The sequence below is a fragment of the Humulus lupulus genome, chromosome 8, assembly GCF_963169125.1.
Source record: "Humulus lupulus chromosome 8, drHumLupu1.1, whole genome shotgun sequence".
Lineage (NCBI taxonomy): Eukaryota > Viridiplantae > Streptophyta > Magnoliopsida > Rosales > Cannabaceae > Humulus > Humulus lupulus.
The window spans coordinates 96,130,081-96,145,652 of NC_084800.1; the positions used below are offsets into that span (position 1 = coordinate 96,130,081).

At 35.6% G+C, this 15,572-nt stretch overlaps 1 protein-coding gene across 5 annotated transcripts; it reads right to left on the reverse strand.

Annotated features, from left to right (window-relative positions):
• Positions 1 to 1,028: 1,028 nt before the first annotated feature.
• On the reverse strand, positions 1,029 to 7,156 carry LOC133798184 (SNF2 domain-containing protein CLASSY 1-like). 5 transcript variants are annotated; one of them, XM_062236393.1, is made up of 8 exons: positions 6,931 to 7,156; positions 6,507 to 6,578; positions 6,336 to 6,416; positions 6,009 to 6,230; positions 5,615 to 5,853; positions 3,928 to 5,316; positions 3,545 to 3,685; positions 1,029 to 3,278 (listed from the first exon to the last, which is right to left on the reverse strand). In XM_062236393.1, exons 4-8 carry the CDS (start codon positions 6,058 to 6,060, stop codon positions 1,341 to 1,343), a joined length of 3,759 nt encoding a protein of 1,252 aa, XP_062092377.1. In that variant the 5' UTR covers positions 6,061 to 6,230; positions 6,336 to 6,416; positions 6,507 to 6,578; positions 6,931 to 7,156; the 3' UTR covers positions 1,029 to 1,340. The 5 variants fall into 5 exon arrangements, with proteins under 5 accessions (XP_062092377.1, XP_062092380.1, XP_062092379.1 ...); XM_062236396.1 differs by having other exon boundaries at positions 6,009 to 6,143; positions 6,294 to 6,416; XM_062236395.1 differs by lacking the exon at positions 6,931 to 7,156 and adding an exon at positions 6,708 to 6,834.
• Positions 7,157 to 15,572: the final 8,416 nt, after the last annotated feature.

Genomic DNA, 15,572 nt, shown 5'->3' on the forward strand with positions numbered 1-15,572 from the left:
TAGTAATAATTTTGTAAGTTTTGATGGTATATTATTTTTCAACTCAGTATATATATTTTGTGGTATGGTATATCATTCAACAACCCATAAAAAACGAAAAAAAAATCAAAATAACTTTAAAATAAAAACTAATTAAACAAAACTAATATACATATACCATAATATTAAAATATTTAGAATAAAATAGTAATTTGTTTGAGGGTATATTTGGTAATATGTGATATTAAATAGATAATTAGGCTATTTTACTACAAAATTAAAAATATGGACATTTACATACTTTCACACAACATTAAGGGTCATTTTGCACCAGGCCCCTTTCTATTAAACATGCTTTTAAATTTCTAACTTCTTAAAAAGTTTACATCCATTCGTCCTTATCCCTTTTCCATCCAAATTCTCTTTTTGTAGCAAAAATCTCAAACCCAACTTAAGTTTTGCTCTTAAGTCCCCAATTTGGCATTAAATTTTTTATTTCTTTAAAGAAAATCTAATGTCTACTAATAAAACTGTAGCCAAGAAGTTCCTACATCAATTGGTAAAGAAAAATCTTATGTTACACATTCATCTCTTTTTGCATAAATTGAAACTTCAAACCCTAAAATAACCTCAAAGCTAATGCTCTTGTTTCCATCCAACCAGACCTAAACACTATTTATATTTACTAAAGACAAGAGAAGATTATTGGCACGACCTTATTAATAGATTTGATGAGTGTATATCATCAGAAACAACTTTCCACATAAGCTACTGACCCGTAATAAAAAGAGTTGTAACGGAAAATGTATAAAACGTTGAAATATCCTTTTCCAATTTCATTAAGTAAAGGTATCATTAAAAGTTGTGTTCTGAGAGCGTGTGTGCTAATTTGTAATGAAAAGAATCATAAAGACAAGATTTGAAGAGGAATAAAAAGATTCCTAAAACTAGTGTCAAATATATAGGAATGAGAAACATTTTGTAATTTCGATTCCTCTTGTAATATATTTGCTGATTAGTAAATATGGCCTATAGGCAACACTGTCGCAGCACAAGGAAAATGGCAACGCTTCCTTTATTCTCATTCTCATTAAAAAGTTCATTATGGATTAAATAAACATAACCATGCTTCAGAACAATCTGCAATGGTTAGACAAAGCATGTGTATTTTGAATAATGAACTGTGGATAAAATGACTAAACCTGGTCAGTGTAATGAAGTCGAACTGAACTCAGGTATCAACATATAGTAACATATTACTTATGAATTAGCCAGAAAAACATTTAGGAGAATAAAACAAGGGTCAAAGAAACAATCTGGTCGAAGACAATCTTCGTTACACAAGCAAAGTCATTGAAGGTTTAGTCTTTACCTCTGATGACGGTAGACGCCTTCTCGTTTTTCATTATCATGTGGAACGATTTCGTCCGGTCTTCCTCCACCATCTCTCGCAGTATGTCGTCTTCAAGCTTTTCAGCTTGCCACTTTGAAGGGTCCTCCACAAGAGCCTCACTGAAAATCATACTCGAAACCCATTCTTTCCATGTTGTTCTTCGGTACTTGTCTTCTTCCAATGTACCTGTGGCAAGAAGTTGGTACACATAGACCACCTTTTGCTGTCCAGGCCGAAAAGCTCTTGCTATAGCCTGCTTTGTCTTGGATGGATTCCACTCTGAGTCCAGCATGATAACCCGAGAAGCTGCTGTCAAACTGATTCCTTCAGCGCAGGCTGTAATTGAAGCAAGCAGGACCTTTGACTCCCCTGCTGGTTCCTCAAATTTATCCATTACTCTTCCTCGTTCAAATAATTCAAGATCCCCTGTTAAGACTAAGACTTCCTTACCCCTTTGCCAACCAAATACTTGTTCAAATAACTCTAAAAATAGTTTAACTGGTGCAATGTTGTGACAGAAGAGCAGAATTTTCTCCTTCTTGACAACACGATAAACAAGGTTCAGAACAAATTTCACTTTTGATCCTTTCTTTAAGTCAAACTTGTACCTCTCAAGATCCTGTAGTTCTTCATCGCTGAAAAATTTATTAGCACAGACTGCAGTTTTGATTAACCAAGGATGAATAGATCCAAGAGTAATTAAAAGCTCCAGTTCCAGGGGATAGCCATGGTATGTTGACATAATCTGATGCAGTTTCACCAAAATCTCATGCTGCTTATCAGTTGAGTTCATCAACAAGGTGTAAATTTGTAGGCCAGGAAGTGTGTCAGAAGATCCTCCACCTTCATACACATCGATGAATCCAGTGGTGATTTTTCTCAACATTTTAAGACCCTGCATCCTCTCCTTTTCTTCATTTGAATCAATTTTCTTTGCAATATTATCTAAGAAGAACTTCCTTGCTCGTGCTTCCATCAAATTGCGTGCCTTTTCCACTAGTTTCTTCTTTTTCTTTTTGTATTTTGGGTCTAAGACCTTCAACACTTCATTCACAAACTTTGGTCTTGCCAAACATAAAGTGTTGAAATATTCGCAGAAGTTGTTCTGGAACAATGTACCTGAAAGTAATATTCTTAGGTCTGTTTCAACTTTCATTAAGGCCTTCCTCAACCTTGATTTGGTACTTCTGGGATTATGTCCTTCATCTAATATCAAGATTCCTGGACTTTCCCTCAAAACTTTAGCCATAAATTTCCTATGCGCAAATTTGGAGTCTTCACGCATCAATGCAAGAAATGAAGTGTAACCCATTACAAGAACACTTGGATGTGCATGCCACTTCTGGATCTTCTCTAAGCAATCCAGAATATGCCTGACATCATCCGTTGGCCTCGGAGCTCCAGGAAAGATAATAGATTTTTGCCTGAACACTCTATAGGTTCTCCGACCATGGATTAAATAAACAGGTACGGGAATTTTCCACTTAATAAATTCTTTGTACCAGGTATAGAGTGTTGTCTTTGGAGCAAGGATCAAAGGTCTTTTTCCTGGGAATAACTTTAGGTAGCTGACAAGGAATGCTATCATTAAAAAAGTTTTCCCAGCACCGGGAGAATGAGAGATGACACAACCACCCAACTTGTTGGACTTTGGTTTTATCAAATCCGGCGTTAAAGATCCTGCAATATTTTTCCACAGAAACTCAAAAGCCTTTTTCTGATGAAGGTGTAACTTCCTTCGAATTTCGGGAATTAAGGCCCACACATTCTCATTTTTTTCTGATAGAGGTTCATCAGGACAACCCTGAGGACGTAGAAAATCCATCTCAGAATCTTCAGCTGCACCACGCTCTAAATCTTCTTCACTGAAATTTTTATCAGCTGCACTCCAACCAGTGTTTTGCATCTAGAAAAATGGAAAATTTATAAGATATTCATTGAAGAAACATAGTTAGATCCCACATTCCTACAATGGAAAACTATAAAGAGACTAATTCCAATCCAATTTTATGATTACTGCTTGACCAAATTCATGAATTGAAAATGTTATCAAAGTAAGCCTTTACTTCTCCCTTTCCCTATCATGTCAAAATACATTTCTTGATTCGTCTAAGATAAAGGTCAAAAACTAAATTAAAATGTGGCTGTTTATGAGTTTAAGAATGGACTTACAAAGGGTGGCAAAATATCTCTTATTTCTGTGAAAACAGAACCACACAAACTGCACAAAATACCAACTTCTTCATCCACTTTGTATTCATGTTCGCATTCTGGGTTTGAAAATTTTTCACTTGCACCACCGACATTTGAATCCTGAAATAAGTTCATCAAAATTTATGAATTTTCCAAAAATAGATGGCACAGAAAATTGAGGTAAGGACAAAAAGAAGTTGATTTCACACTTCATTTTCGTAGATAATTTCTTAAATGCAAAAGTGAGTTGTCAGATTATTTTAAACTAGTATTAAGAAACAAGACACAAAATCAGACATGTCCATCGCAAGAATTGCAAAAACTAGAGATAAGGTAGAAAATAGAAAAAATAACTATTCTACCTCATCATCATCAAGAACATAAGATGATGCCAAGGCTAGTTCCATTTCTTTCCACAAAATTTCAGTCTCTGACATTTCTTCCTCATCCTCATCTGGCGGCATTTCATTCTGTAGGTTGGTTGTTTTATGTTCTTTCCACTGGTCAGTGATCTGTGGCTCTTCCTTGCCTGTACAATCAATGTTTTTCAAGAATGAGTTTATTAGTTCTGTGTATGCTCCTGCATGGAGAGACCTCTTTTGATAAGTTCTTTCTCCACTGAAACTGTTGTATCGGATATTACGACGATATCTTCTTTTCTGTGCACTTTTAGCGACTGGTCTTCTTTCCCATGTACTTTCAAGCTCCAACTCTTCTAGATCAGAAATATTCTTTTTCTGCACTTTATGGTAATTGTTAGCGTAATAACGCTGGGGAGAAATCTCATCAAGCTTCTTTGCATGGTTTCGAGGATTCTTGGCTTGGAATTGATAGTTGTCAAAGGATAGCGAAGCAATTTCTTTTTCAGTTAAAGGAACATCTGGTTTGTATGGATGTTCTTTACGATTAGTCACACCTGGTTTTACCTTCCTTGATGTGGCCTTGCTTTCATATTCAATTAGATTCCCAGAGAAGTTTCGTTTACGAGGGTGACTTATATTTTCATCCCTACTATGTGCTTTTGAACGAAGTCCATTTACACCAAAAAGGAGTGACAACGGCATTGACAATTCAATATCTTCCCCTCTATCTATCTTGTATGGTCTTGTCCGAACATAGCCAACATCTATCTCTGACCCACTGTCACAGCCAAGGAAACGCTCGGGTTGAACATTGCGACGCTTGGAACGACGTAAGCCCATGGAATCAGAAAATGGTGATGGTTCAGCTTCAATTTTGTCAAGTGTTGGATTAGGTTCTGCTCTGATAGAATCATCTTGGGCAAATTGAACAACAATTGGGACTGAAATACCATTATCTACTCTAAAGTTTGCAGCATGTAGAGTACTATGGGAACTTGAAGAACTGCTTTCCTCAACAACTCCCAAAATTTGATATACAATTTTGCTTTGCACTGATCTTACATCAAATGATATATTCTTTACAGAAGAGGTAACAAGTAACCATGAAAGATCAGATAAGATTTTCCCTAAAAGCATTTTGGTCTTTTGCCGTGTGGAGCAATCCTTTGAGAAATCCCATCTGTAGTACTGATCCTCACAAAAGTTTTGACCAATCTTTTGAAGGATAAATATTTTATCAATTTCTACTACTGTAATCTCTTTATTTAGTGTTTCTGTCACCGAACCCAGAGGGCCTTGGTTGGTATAGAAGTTGATGTAAAATTTACATGAGCATCCAGATTCGTGAGGCTTCCTCTCTATGGAACTTATTCTAGCATCAATCCAAACCTATAGTAGAACAAGATTATGTTGGATTGGTCAAACTACTTAACAAACAGTTTTATTTTCAAATCTAAACAAGCAAAGAAACGTTAAAAACAAATAGCAAAGGTAGGCAACAGAATAAAATCTCAGCACATTAGTTACTAAGTCATCAATCATGTGCAAAAAATATAGATTGAATCATGATAATGGTGAGAAACACATAAAGCAACAAACAGAATGAGAAAAAGATCACGAAAAATAGATTAAAAAAAACTCTCTAGTTCAAAGTAAAAATGTATGGTTTATTATAAGGATCACTCACAGGATCTTGTCCTTCATCATCCGATTGCAAGGTTGAAAGCACACATATATCAACACCGGGTCTTAGAAAGCAAGTGCAGTCAGATAATGTAGCTTGTCTGGACTTTATTCGAAGGTTCGTAAAGGGTCCTTTCTCCTGAAGAGTACATCCATGATCCATAAAATTCAAACGCATAGTCCCATTACTAATGCGTATACTCTTCAGAGCTTTCCATGAGCCGCAGCAGAGAGCCTCAAAGGCTACCAGAGTTGAAAAAAAGTTAGTAAACCAAACACTCCAATAGATGTAAATGAAGTATCAGAAATCTCTACTGTCATTTTCCGCAGCAACATTTTAAGACAAGAATGTTAAAAAGCTAAAAAAATAAAAATAAAAACAGAATAGCAAAGCTTACGTTGATCATTATATGGATGGTATGATCCACAGAAATGCTTTTTTGTCACCATTTTTATTTCTTGATTAGCAAAAACCTTTCTGTTAACCTTCCAAAAGCAGTAGAATCTCCTTCTATCCCTGCATATTTATTTTTCTTTTTTTCTTTCTTCATTAAATAGAAAGAAACATACTGCTCACTCCAAAAGGTTAACCCATTTGTTTGGAGATGAAACCCCTTACTCTGCATATTATTTTAACATATATTAAAAAAAATTGAAAAAAATAAAAAGTATGTCTGATTTACCATGAATTGGAAAAATGTTTGAACTTGAAGGTTTACTCAAACCTCATCTCCAAGGTCTCGTGCAGGGTCGTCACATAAACTAATACCTCAACCTTGTGATCCAAATGGCATATCATACTGAAACTACACCCAAAACAACATTAAAGTTCATCAGATAATCCACATTCACATATTTTTTGTTCGAAAAGTCAAAACCTTTGAACTAAAATCTACCGGAAAGTTTTGACTAAAAGCTTTTTTCTCTGACAACCATCCATTTCCCTCTATTTCTCTCCATTATTTGTCCTGAAAGAAGCACATAACCTAACTTTACATTAATGGAAAAAACCATTAATAAGAAATAAAACAATAATGGAAAGAATCTAATGCTTTATCAATCTATTTTCAGGAAAAGATGAAGAAGAAAAAAAATACATTTGGAGAAAAGGGAAAATTTTGACTAAAAGGGGATTTTTTTTTATAAAAAAAAATCAGGTGCAAATTTCCAAAAGATAAACGATCAATCGTAAAAGACCATCAACAATGCACTGTCAGAGTGAAACCCAGTTGAAAACGCATTTTTGCTTGTTTAGAGAATAATCGACTCTGTTCAGAACAATAATCACCAAATGAAAAGAAAATACAGTAGGGAAGCCACCTGAATAGGAAGATAAGATTCCGGCGAGAATGATCGGAATTGAGATTCCGGCCACTGTGAAGAGGCTATAAAGGGTAGCACTAGCAGCCAGTGATGTAAGTAAAAGAGTGAGTGAGAAAAGTGAGAAAGCGACAGCTCAACGGAGTCATCTAAAAAGAGCTCCTTTTAATTTTTCTTTTTCTTTTTTTGTCTGACAATATTCTGAAATGAAAAATCTTTGGTTTGATGCTTTTGGCGTTACGGACCCAAATTTGCGACTATTTTATTTATACTAACTAATAAACTAATAACAAACACGAGTCACGAGGTTTACCACCTCAATTTATCTTAAATTACAGCAAAGCACCGTTTTTTAAGTTTCTTGTATATTTGACCTTAAACTTATGAAAATTTAGTTTTAATAAGTTTATCAATTTCTATTATGATAATAAACTTTTTTATTTTTTTTGTGAAGGTGAAAAATCATCTAAAATAAGTAGATTTATAATGTTCTTGTGGTTACTTTGTAATCATAAATAATTAGATTTTATAATTGAATTCGCACTCAAAATATAGCCATTATTGAATAAATAATATAGTGTAATAATAAAGAGATTCCTTGGGAGAGGTGCAATGTTGAGTTAGTTGGGAAGGGTAATTTGGGGGGATATGTGAAGTTGTGATGAAAGGCTGTGATTGATTTGGAGTTAGTAGTGGGGTCAAGTCAGGTGATAAATTTGATGGTTTCAGCATTGATAAGCATTGCAGTTCAGACCTGGATTGGCACGTGTGTTAACTCCGCATATGAACGTCATCTATCTACTATGTTTCAACTAACTCCCATCCCATTTATACGTAATAGTAATCCAACATAATTCACTATTTTATTTGTTTTTTTTAATATACTTTTTCAGGATGACTACAACATACTTTTTTTTTACAATTATGGTATATCTTTTTTTATTTTCGATATCTAAATTGATATAATCTCAAACAAATTTATATGACAATATACATTGTATTTAGAATATCCTGTAAATTTTTAAGAAATTCTGAATAGTTTACGAAATTGAAAATAGAGTTCAAACTGTCAAAATTTTACACGTGTACACAAAAAAAACAGACACGCGTGCAACAAACAGTTTAGACCTTATTTTGGTACCATAATTTATTCAGAATTTCTTAAAAATTTATAAGATGTTCTAGATAGCTATAATGTACACCATCATATAAAAAAAAATTGATTATAATTATTCAAATACCGAAATAGAAATAGGATACACCGGTGTTAAAAAAAAATGTGTTATAATTGCTCCCTACTCTTTTATAATAATCAATAATCGTCAACAAATTAGCAAGTAATATATTGGTCAATAGCATCATAACATAAATGATAAAAATTTGTAAACTAATTTTTACAAATAAATGGACTACTTTATTCCCATGGCAAGGTACAAAGTAACATGAACTATTTTGCCAACTATATATAAAATATTGAATATCCTCAACAATAACATCATCTACATATCAGTCTATGCTATGTTGAACAAGACTAATGGTATTTTGACAATCGTTCTAAAAGTATTAGGAAACGTAGCCTCTTGACCTTTTGTATTGATTTGTCAAAATTTCCATTACAAGAATAATCCCAGCCTTTTATAATAGGCTAACAAAACTAAACTAAGGACCAAATTTGTTATAAACAGATTAGTTACAGAGTTGTTATATTAACTGTCTAATACAACAATAATCCTAACTCTAATACTCCCCCTCAAGATGAAGTGTAAAATATCTTGGATAATAATTTTTTGAACTGAGCTGGAAACAGTGCTTTCGTTAGTAGATCAGCGAGATTACTTTTGGATGGAACATGAATGAGCTTGATAGAGCCATTGTGAACTTTCTCTCTGATAATATGACAGTCAATTTCAACATGCTTTGTACGTTCATGAAAAAATGGATTTTTGGAGATGTGAATGGCAGCATTATTGTCGCATAAGAGAAGGGTCGGTTGCTTGTGATGGATGTCGAAATATTGGAGAATAGCAAGTAAGCTCACATGTTGCATTAGCCGTGGCTCTGTACTCTGCTTCAGCGGAGGATCTAGACACTGTAACTTGTTTTTTTTTTATTTCCATGAAATAAGAGAGTTACCAAGAAATATGCAGTAGCCTGTGACAGACCTTCTAGTATCTAGACAAGAACCCCAGTCAACATCTGAAAAAACTTTAAGATGGAGATCATGAGCTGTAAAATTTGATTCAGCATAAGCTTTAAGTTGAGGCTGACTATTTGATGAAAAGAAAAGGCCTTGACTAGGACTTCCTTTCAAATATTGGAGGATCCTTTGGGCAGCCTTTAAGTGAGGTAATCTAGGCAAGGATAAGAAATGACTCAACCTATTAACAGGAAAAGATATAAGAGGCCGTGTAATGGTGAGATAAATTAACTTGCCTATTATGCTTATGTAGGATGTAGAATCAGGAAGGATATCTCCTTCGTCTTTGCTCAACTTGAGATTAGGCTCCATAGGTGTGGAGGAAGCTTTTGTACCTAGATATCCTATATCACTTAAGAGCTGCAAGATAAAGGGTCTTTGGGAAACAAAAATACTAGAGTTATATCTGCCTATTTCAAGTCCAAGGAAGAAATGAAGAGGGCCAAGATCTTTTAATTTGTATTTTGAGTCAAGGTGAACTTTGAAGTCATGAATAGCTTGGTCATTATTGGTGGCAATGACTATGTCATCAACATAAACCAAAATCGCTATAAAGACACCTTACATATTTTTAGTGAAAAGAGAATGATCCAAATGTGATTGTTTGAAGCCATCTTCGATTAAAGTGGAGCTGAGTTTAGCATACCACTGTCGGGATGCTTGTTTTAGGCCATATAGGATTTTCTTCAATTTACATACCAGATTAGAGGGAAGCTCCTCCTTAGGTATATATCCTTGGGGAATCTTTATATATATTTCTTCGTCTAAATCACCATTTTAAAAAGCATTATTAATATCCATTTGTTGTAAAGACTAATTAAAAGCGGCAACAAGAGCTAGAATCGTTGCAAAAGGTTACACGCAACAACAAGGTATTGATTACATTGATACATTTGCTCCCGTTGCAAAATAAAGGATTCATTAAGGCCTGTTAAAAACTGTAAAACTTGATCTTGATTAAGAAAGTGAAGGTTATCAACAGAGGCAGCACAAGTACAAGGAGATCTAGGGCATAATTGATTTATTTCATCCAAAATAGATTTCACTTTTGTGAAAATAAGCACTTACATAAACATCACCTTGATGAAGACTTATGAGGCTTTCATTGAGTTCAAAGATTCTAGGTCCATTGCCTTGATCAAATATGTTATTGAGCTCAATCCACATGGTTGCCACTACTACAAAAAAGACTTTTTAGGACTAGCATTGAGAGTCCTGAAAAAAAAATTTAGGACTCGCGGGGCGCGAGCCCTCTATTTGAGAGCCTTAAAAACTGAAGTTTTTTAGGACTCGCGTTGAGAGTCATAAAAGAATGTTTTTAGGACTCGCAACGCGTGTCCTAAAAGAATGTTTTGCGTGTCCTAAAAACTCTCGTTGAGTGCCTTTAAGTAAGTTTTTAGGACTCGTTTTGCATGCCCTTAAAAGTAAATTTAAAAAAAAAATGTAGCTACAATTTTCATTTTGATTTAAAAAAATATATATCCTTTTGAGAGTCCAAAATGTATTATATATGTTAGATTTCTAAAATATTCAAAAGAAAATACAAATTATTTTTTATTAATTACTCAAAAATATAATTTCAATATTTAGTCTACTCGGCTTACAAAATCATATTACATGATAGTTTATACTACAGTCAAATTCTATCATCACCAAATATTAAACAAGAAATGTATACAATGTTAGTGAAATATATTTTTTATTCTAAAAACTTCAACTACCAATGTTGTCTAGTATTGTGCCAAAGAAATACATCTCAATATAGACCTGCATATTATAAAAAAGTTCTTTAATTAGTAAAAAATTTCTCCACCAGAAATAGAAGGTTCTTAAAATGTTCACCACTAGAAATAAAAAAATAAGAGAGGTCCACATCATTGATCAATGTACATCTCTAGATCTACGGATAATGTATATCCAATTAATTTGGATATCTATATAATAATTCAAACTTATATATAAGTAGACACACACAACAATTATAAATAAATATATATATATATAATAGAAGGTATAGAATAGACCATAAATCTACCATATTAATCCATTAAAGAAGTAGCAAAATAAGCCATAAACACACCAAAATCCAGTCACAAAATACAACAAAATCAAGTCACAAAATACACCAAAAACCAATAGTGAAACACAAGTATAAAGCCATTAAAGCATAAACAAAATACACTAAAGATGATATTCATTATTAGTCTAAGCTCCAAATCAGATCTGAACATATCCAACACAATCAAATGAAACATATTTTAACATAAAAAAAATCAAGAAATAAAATAAATACCTGTTGTCCCCGTGAGCTACAGTGTCGCCCCCCGTGAAGTTGAGAACCCCACCAGCCAGCCCCGAGCCCAGCTCAACCACTGTCCCTGTCGAGCCCTTCCCTGCACCGTCGACCCAAACCCAGCCCTGCCCAACCTAAACCCCTCCCTGCGCCTTCGACCCCCAGCCAGCCCCGAGCCCAACCCAACCACCTTCCCTGTCGATCCCCTCCCTGCCCGAGCCCCTCCCTGCACCGTCGACCCAGACCCAGCTCAACCCAACCTGAATCCCAAATTGGAAGATTTAGTTATAAGACATGAGAAGACAATTATAACTTAAAAAAACCCCAAATTGTAAAACAAACAAACTTGTTAATATATAACCAATATCAATTATTGATGGTGAAATCTCGTCAACGAAATTAGATCGGAAAACTCAAAGGTAAGTCAGGTAATGTTTATATAAGAACTGAGAATAAACTTTAAGGAAAAGTAAACATAGATAAACAATGGAGCAAGCCTTGGTATATTTCTCAATAGCCTTTGCATACAATGAATTTTCCAACCCCCCATTCTGAGGGGTCAAGCCCCTTTTATAGCTGGGCTCTAATGGCCCCTTATACATGGTGGTCCCTTGGGAAAAAATAGTACATGAGTACACTGTCAGGGTAATAGCACAAGTGGTAGTGGTGTGGGAAGAGTGGTGGTCTGCTCTAGTGCGTGTCAGGGGTCTGCCAAAGTACTCCTGTCGTGGTACCATATTATGCCTCCACTACTTGTCGGGTACAGACCTCATAAGCGTGCTAAGGGAGTCTTGACCACACCACTCTCGTACTACCACTACCTGTCTGGCGTGGACATTGTATCCGTACTCTAATTCCTCTTGGTTTATTGGCTCATTTTGTATCTCTCTTGGCTTCATGTCAAATCGTTGTGAGGCCCCTTCTGACCTTCCTCGACCGCATGTCTGAGAGACCCTTGACTCTTCATCTCATGTGACTCATAGGGAGAGTGATGCCCCGTTGGTGGCACTTACCTCAAGAAGAAAGGTAAGGCCTCTTCAACGAGGCCTACTGCGTGTGTGATGAGACATGATGCCTACAAATGAGATGAGGGTCTCATCTTGTGAAACCATCACTTTCCAGCCCCCACATTACGAGGCCCCTGGTATGTGGCCGAAGGGGGTTTAGTGGAGGCTATGTCTCTTGAGGCCCTTAAGGATGTGGTGGTTGCGAGAGGCGAAGCCTCGAGGCTTTTGACATGGCTGGTGCGCGAGGCGAGGCTACTAAGTCCTTAGCACAGTTGGCACGCAAGGCGATGCCACGAGCCCTTAGTATGGCTGACGCGCGAGGCCACGAGCCCTTAGTATGGCTGGCGCGCGAGGCGGTGCTTGGCCGAGATGAGGGCTGCATATGCGTGGGGCGCGAGGCTTGTTGGAGCTCCTCCACGAGGCACCATCCACGCGAGGCCCCTAGGCACGCGAGGCGGAGCTTGAGCGAGGTCGGGGCTGCATCTGTATGGGGCGTGAGGCCCGTTGGAGCACCTCCGCGAGGCGCCACCCATGCGAGGCCCCCTAGGCGCGCGAGGCCGGGGCTGCATCTGTGTGGGGCGTGAGGCCCGTTGGAAAACCTCCGCGAGGCGTCACCCATGCGAGGCCCCCTAGGCGCGCGAGGCCGAGGCTAGATCTGTGTGGTGCGCGAGGCCCTTGGAGCACCTCCGCGAGGCGTCACCCATGCGAGGCCCCCTAGGCGCGCGAGGCCGGGGCTACATCTGTGTGGGGTGCGAGGCCCTTGGCCTCGCTAGGTGAGGTGACGCATGGCCCTCAGATGTGCAAGGCGTGAGGCTATGCGAGACCCTTAGGACGAGGCACACTGTGAGGGGAGACTTGCGAGATGCGAGACATGTTGCTACATGAGAGGAGCATGGCTCAAGACAAGTAGGGCCTCGCTACGCAAGGCCCTCATGCACTTTCCCTTTTGCAATGCGTGGCTTGGCCCCTTAGCCTAGCAAGGCCATACTTCATGGCTAATAAGGTGATGCTTCCCTTGGGACAATCTCCCGGTTCAGCAAGACTTATGGGCCCGAGTCTAATAACATGTCTAAGTGACCTTTAGACTTGTATTCCAACGATGGACTTAGAGATTTTTTCTTTTTGGTGGATTTTTGGCATCCACATCAATTATTATATTTAGTTACAAAACTAACAACTTTAATAAAGTAGTCTCAAGATAAACAGGTAACATACTCTAAACTGAGAATAAAGAAACAATATCAGCAAAATCAACAAATTTGTGAAATTTTTTTTCTAAAAAAGACTTCATTTTGAATAAACTAGATGGGCATTGATTGTAAACAAACAAACTTGTTAATGTATTACCAATATTACATATCATATATAGTCCCAAAAAACTAACTGCTAATTTGGACAACAACTAACAACATTATTAAACTAGTTTCAAACTCTAAATTGAAAATGAAGAAAAAATATCAGCAAAATCAACATACTATGGGGTAGTCTTAAAATCACATTTCCAATTGATTGAGTTCAACCAATCAAATCACAACACAAATTTCTGCAATAAATTAACAAACTAGCTCATTCAATTACAATGCATAACTAGCTCATTTAAAAAAGTTTTGTTGTCTTGCCTTTATACATATACATACATTTTTAAAAAATCAGTCTTAAAATTTAAATACGAATAAAAATGACAATAACGTATCATCACTCAAGTTGTCAAAACTATGAGATTTGGGAAGCTTCAAACTAAGCTGTGAAGAATGACACATCCTTATGAACATTTTAGGCAAGATGAGATATCCATGTATAGATTAGAAAAATCAATTCAAGTGAGATAATTATTGTGGCACATAGATTATATTGATGATAAATTTAAGTAACCCATCATAGAATTTAAAATAATAAAAAGAAAAAGTGAAAAATATTCAATAAGACAACGAATTGGCATTCCTTATCTGAGTAACATGCAGCCTTATAACATTCCAAGAGCAATTAATATGCACAATTAGGTGACTCCATTACATGCTAAAGTAAATGTAACTACATACCTTCTTCACAGTTATATAGTAGTGTAAGTTCAAGTTTTGTAGATTTGTAAAAAATTGCATCAAAATAGAAAATTAACTCTACAATATTAAAGTATTCTATATACTCATTCACGAGCATATATATAAGAAAAAACAAATCTCAATCTTAAGCATAAGTAGACACATGAAAATTAATTAGTCATACGGTAGCATACTTTTATTCACAGCAATTGATTCATATTTATACATATTATAGTTGACATAATGAAGGAATATACATATTACATAAATAAATATACAGAATATATATACATTGTTGATAAAAATTAATATATAATTAACTTGTAATTGATTTGAAACCACATAATGGAATCAATCATTTTCTATTTCGAAAAGGAGTTGCCCCCATTATTGACATATTTCTAGTTTTAAAAAAATCGAGTTGTAAAAATTGAGTATTGACCTATGCAACAATCTATTTTCCTCGTTCTTGGGATTGACTTTTTAAAATATAGTATAAAATTGGTATGTATTATTGTCAAGTAGCGTATCTAAATAATAGCTTAGCTTGTGTGGTATTCTTATTGACTATTAATTAATAAAGAAAATAATATCTTTAGTTCAAAAGTAGTAGTAGACTAATATATTTAGTTCATATGAGCATTATAACTCATCACACTGGTTTATTTAATAAAAATGAACTCACTACACTAGTTTGGTTTGGCGAAATGATATTAATTTTGGATTGTTGAAAATATATGATGATACCCTTTAGTAACCTAGTTTGATGTACTAAAGTACTTGTTGGTAACCTATGAGCCATGTTTTGATTCTAATTTCCATCAAAAAACTCATTAGTAACATACAACAAAAAGATACTTTAAAACTCATTAGTAATTCTCTACATAGGTTTTGGTTACGAGAACAACATTATAATAATATTGCATAAGTCTTGTTCGAGTAACTCTATTGGTAAAAAAGTAACTCGGTTGATACACAAGAGTAACTCGACTAATACATGTAAGATTTTCGTATTGGAACATAACAACTCAATTGCTACATAATAAAGGAGTAACCCACTTATTACATTTGAGTAACTCATTAGTACACAAAAAGTAACCTAGTTG

Bases quoted from the DNA above. Each gene is read 5' to 3' on its own strand.
- LOC133798184 (XM_062236397.1), bottom strand. From the start codon at position 6,060: ATGGTGACAAAAAAGCATTTCTGTGGATCATACCATCCATATAATGAT. The intron at 5,854-6,008 runs GTAAGCTTTGCT...CAACTCTGGTAG, and splicing joins CCATCCATATAATGATCAAC to CCTTTGAGGCTCTCTGCTGC. The intron at 3,686-3,927 runs GTAGAATAGTTA...AACTTATTTCAG, and splicing joins ATGTTCTTGATGATGATGAG to GATTCAAATGTCGGTGGTGC.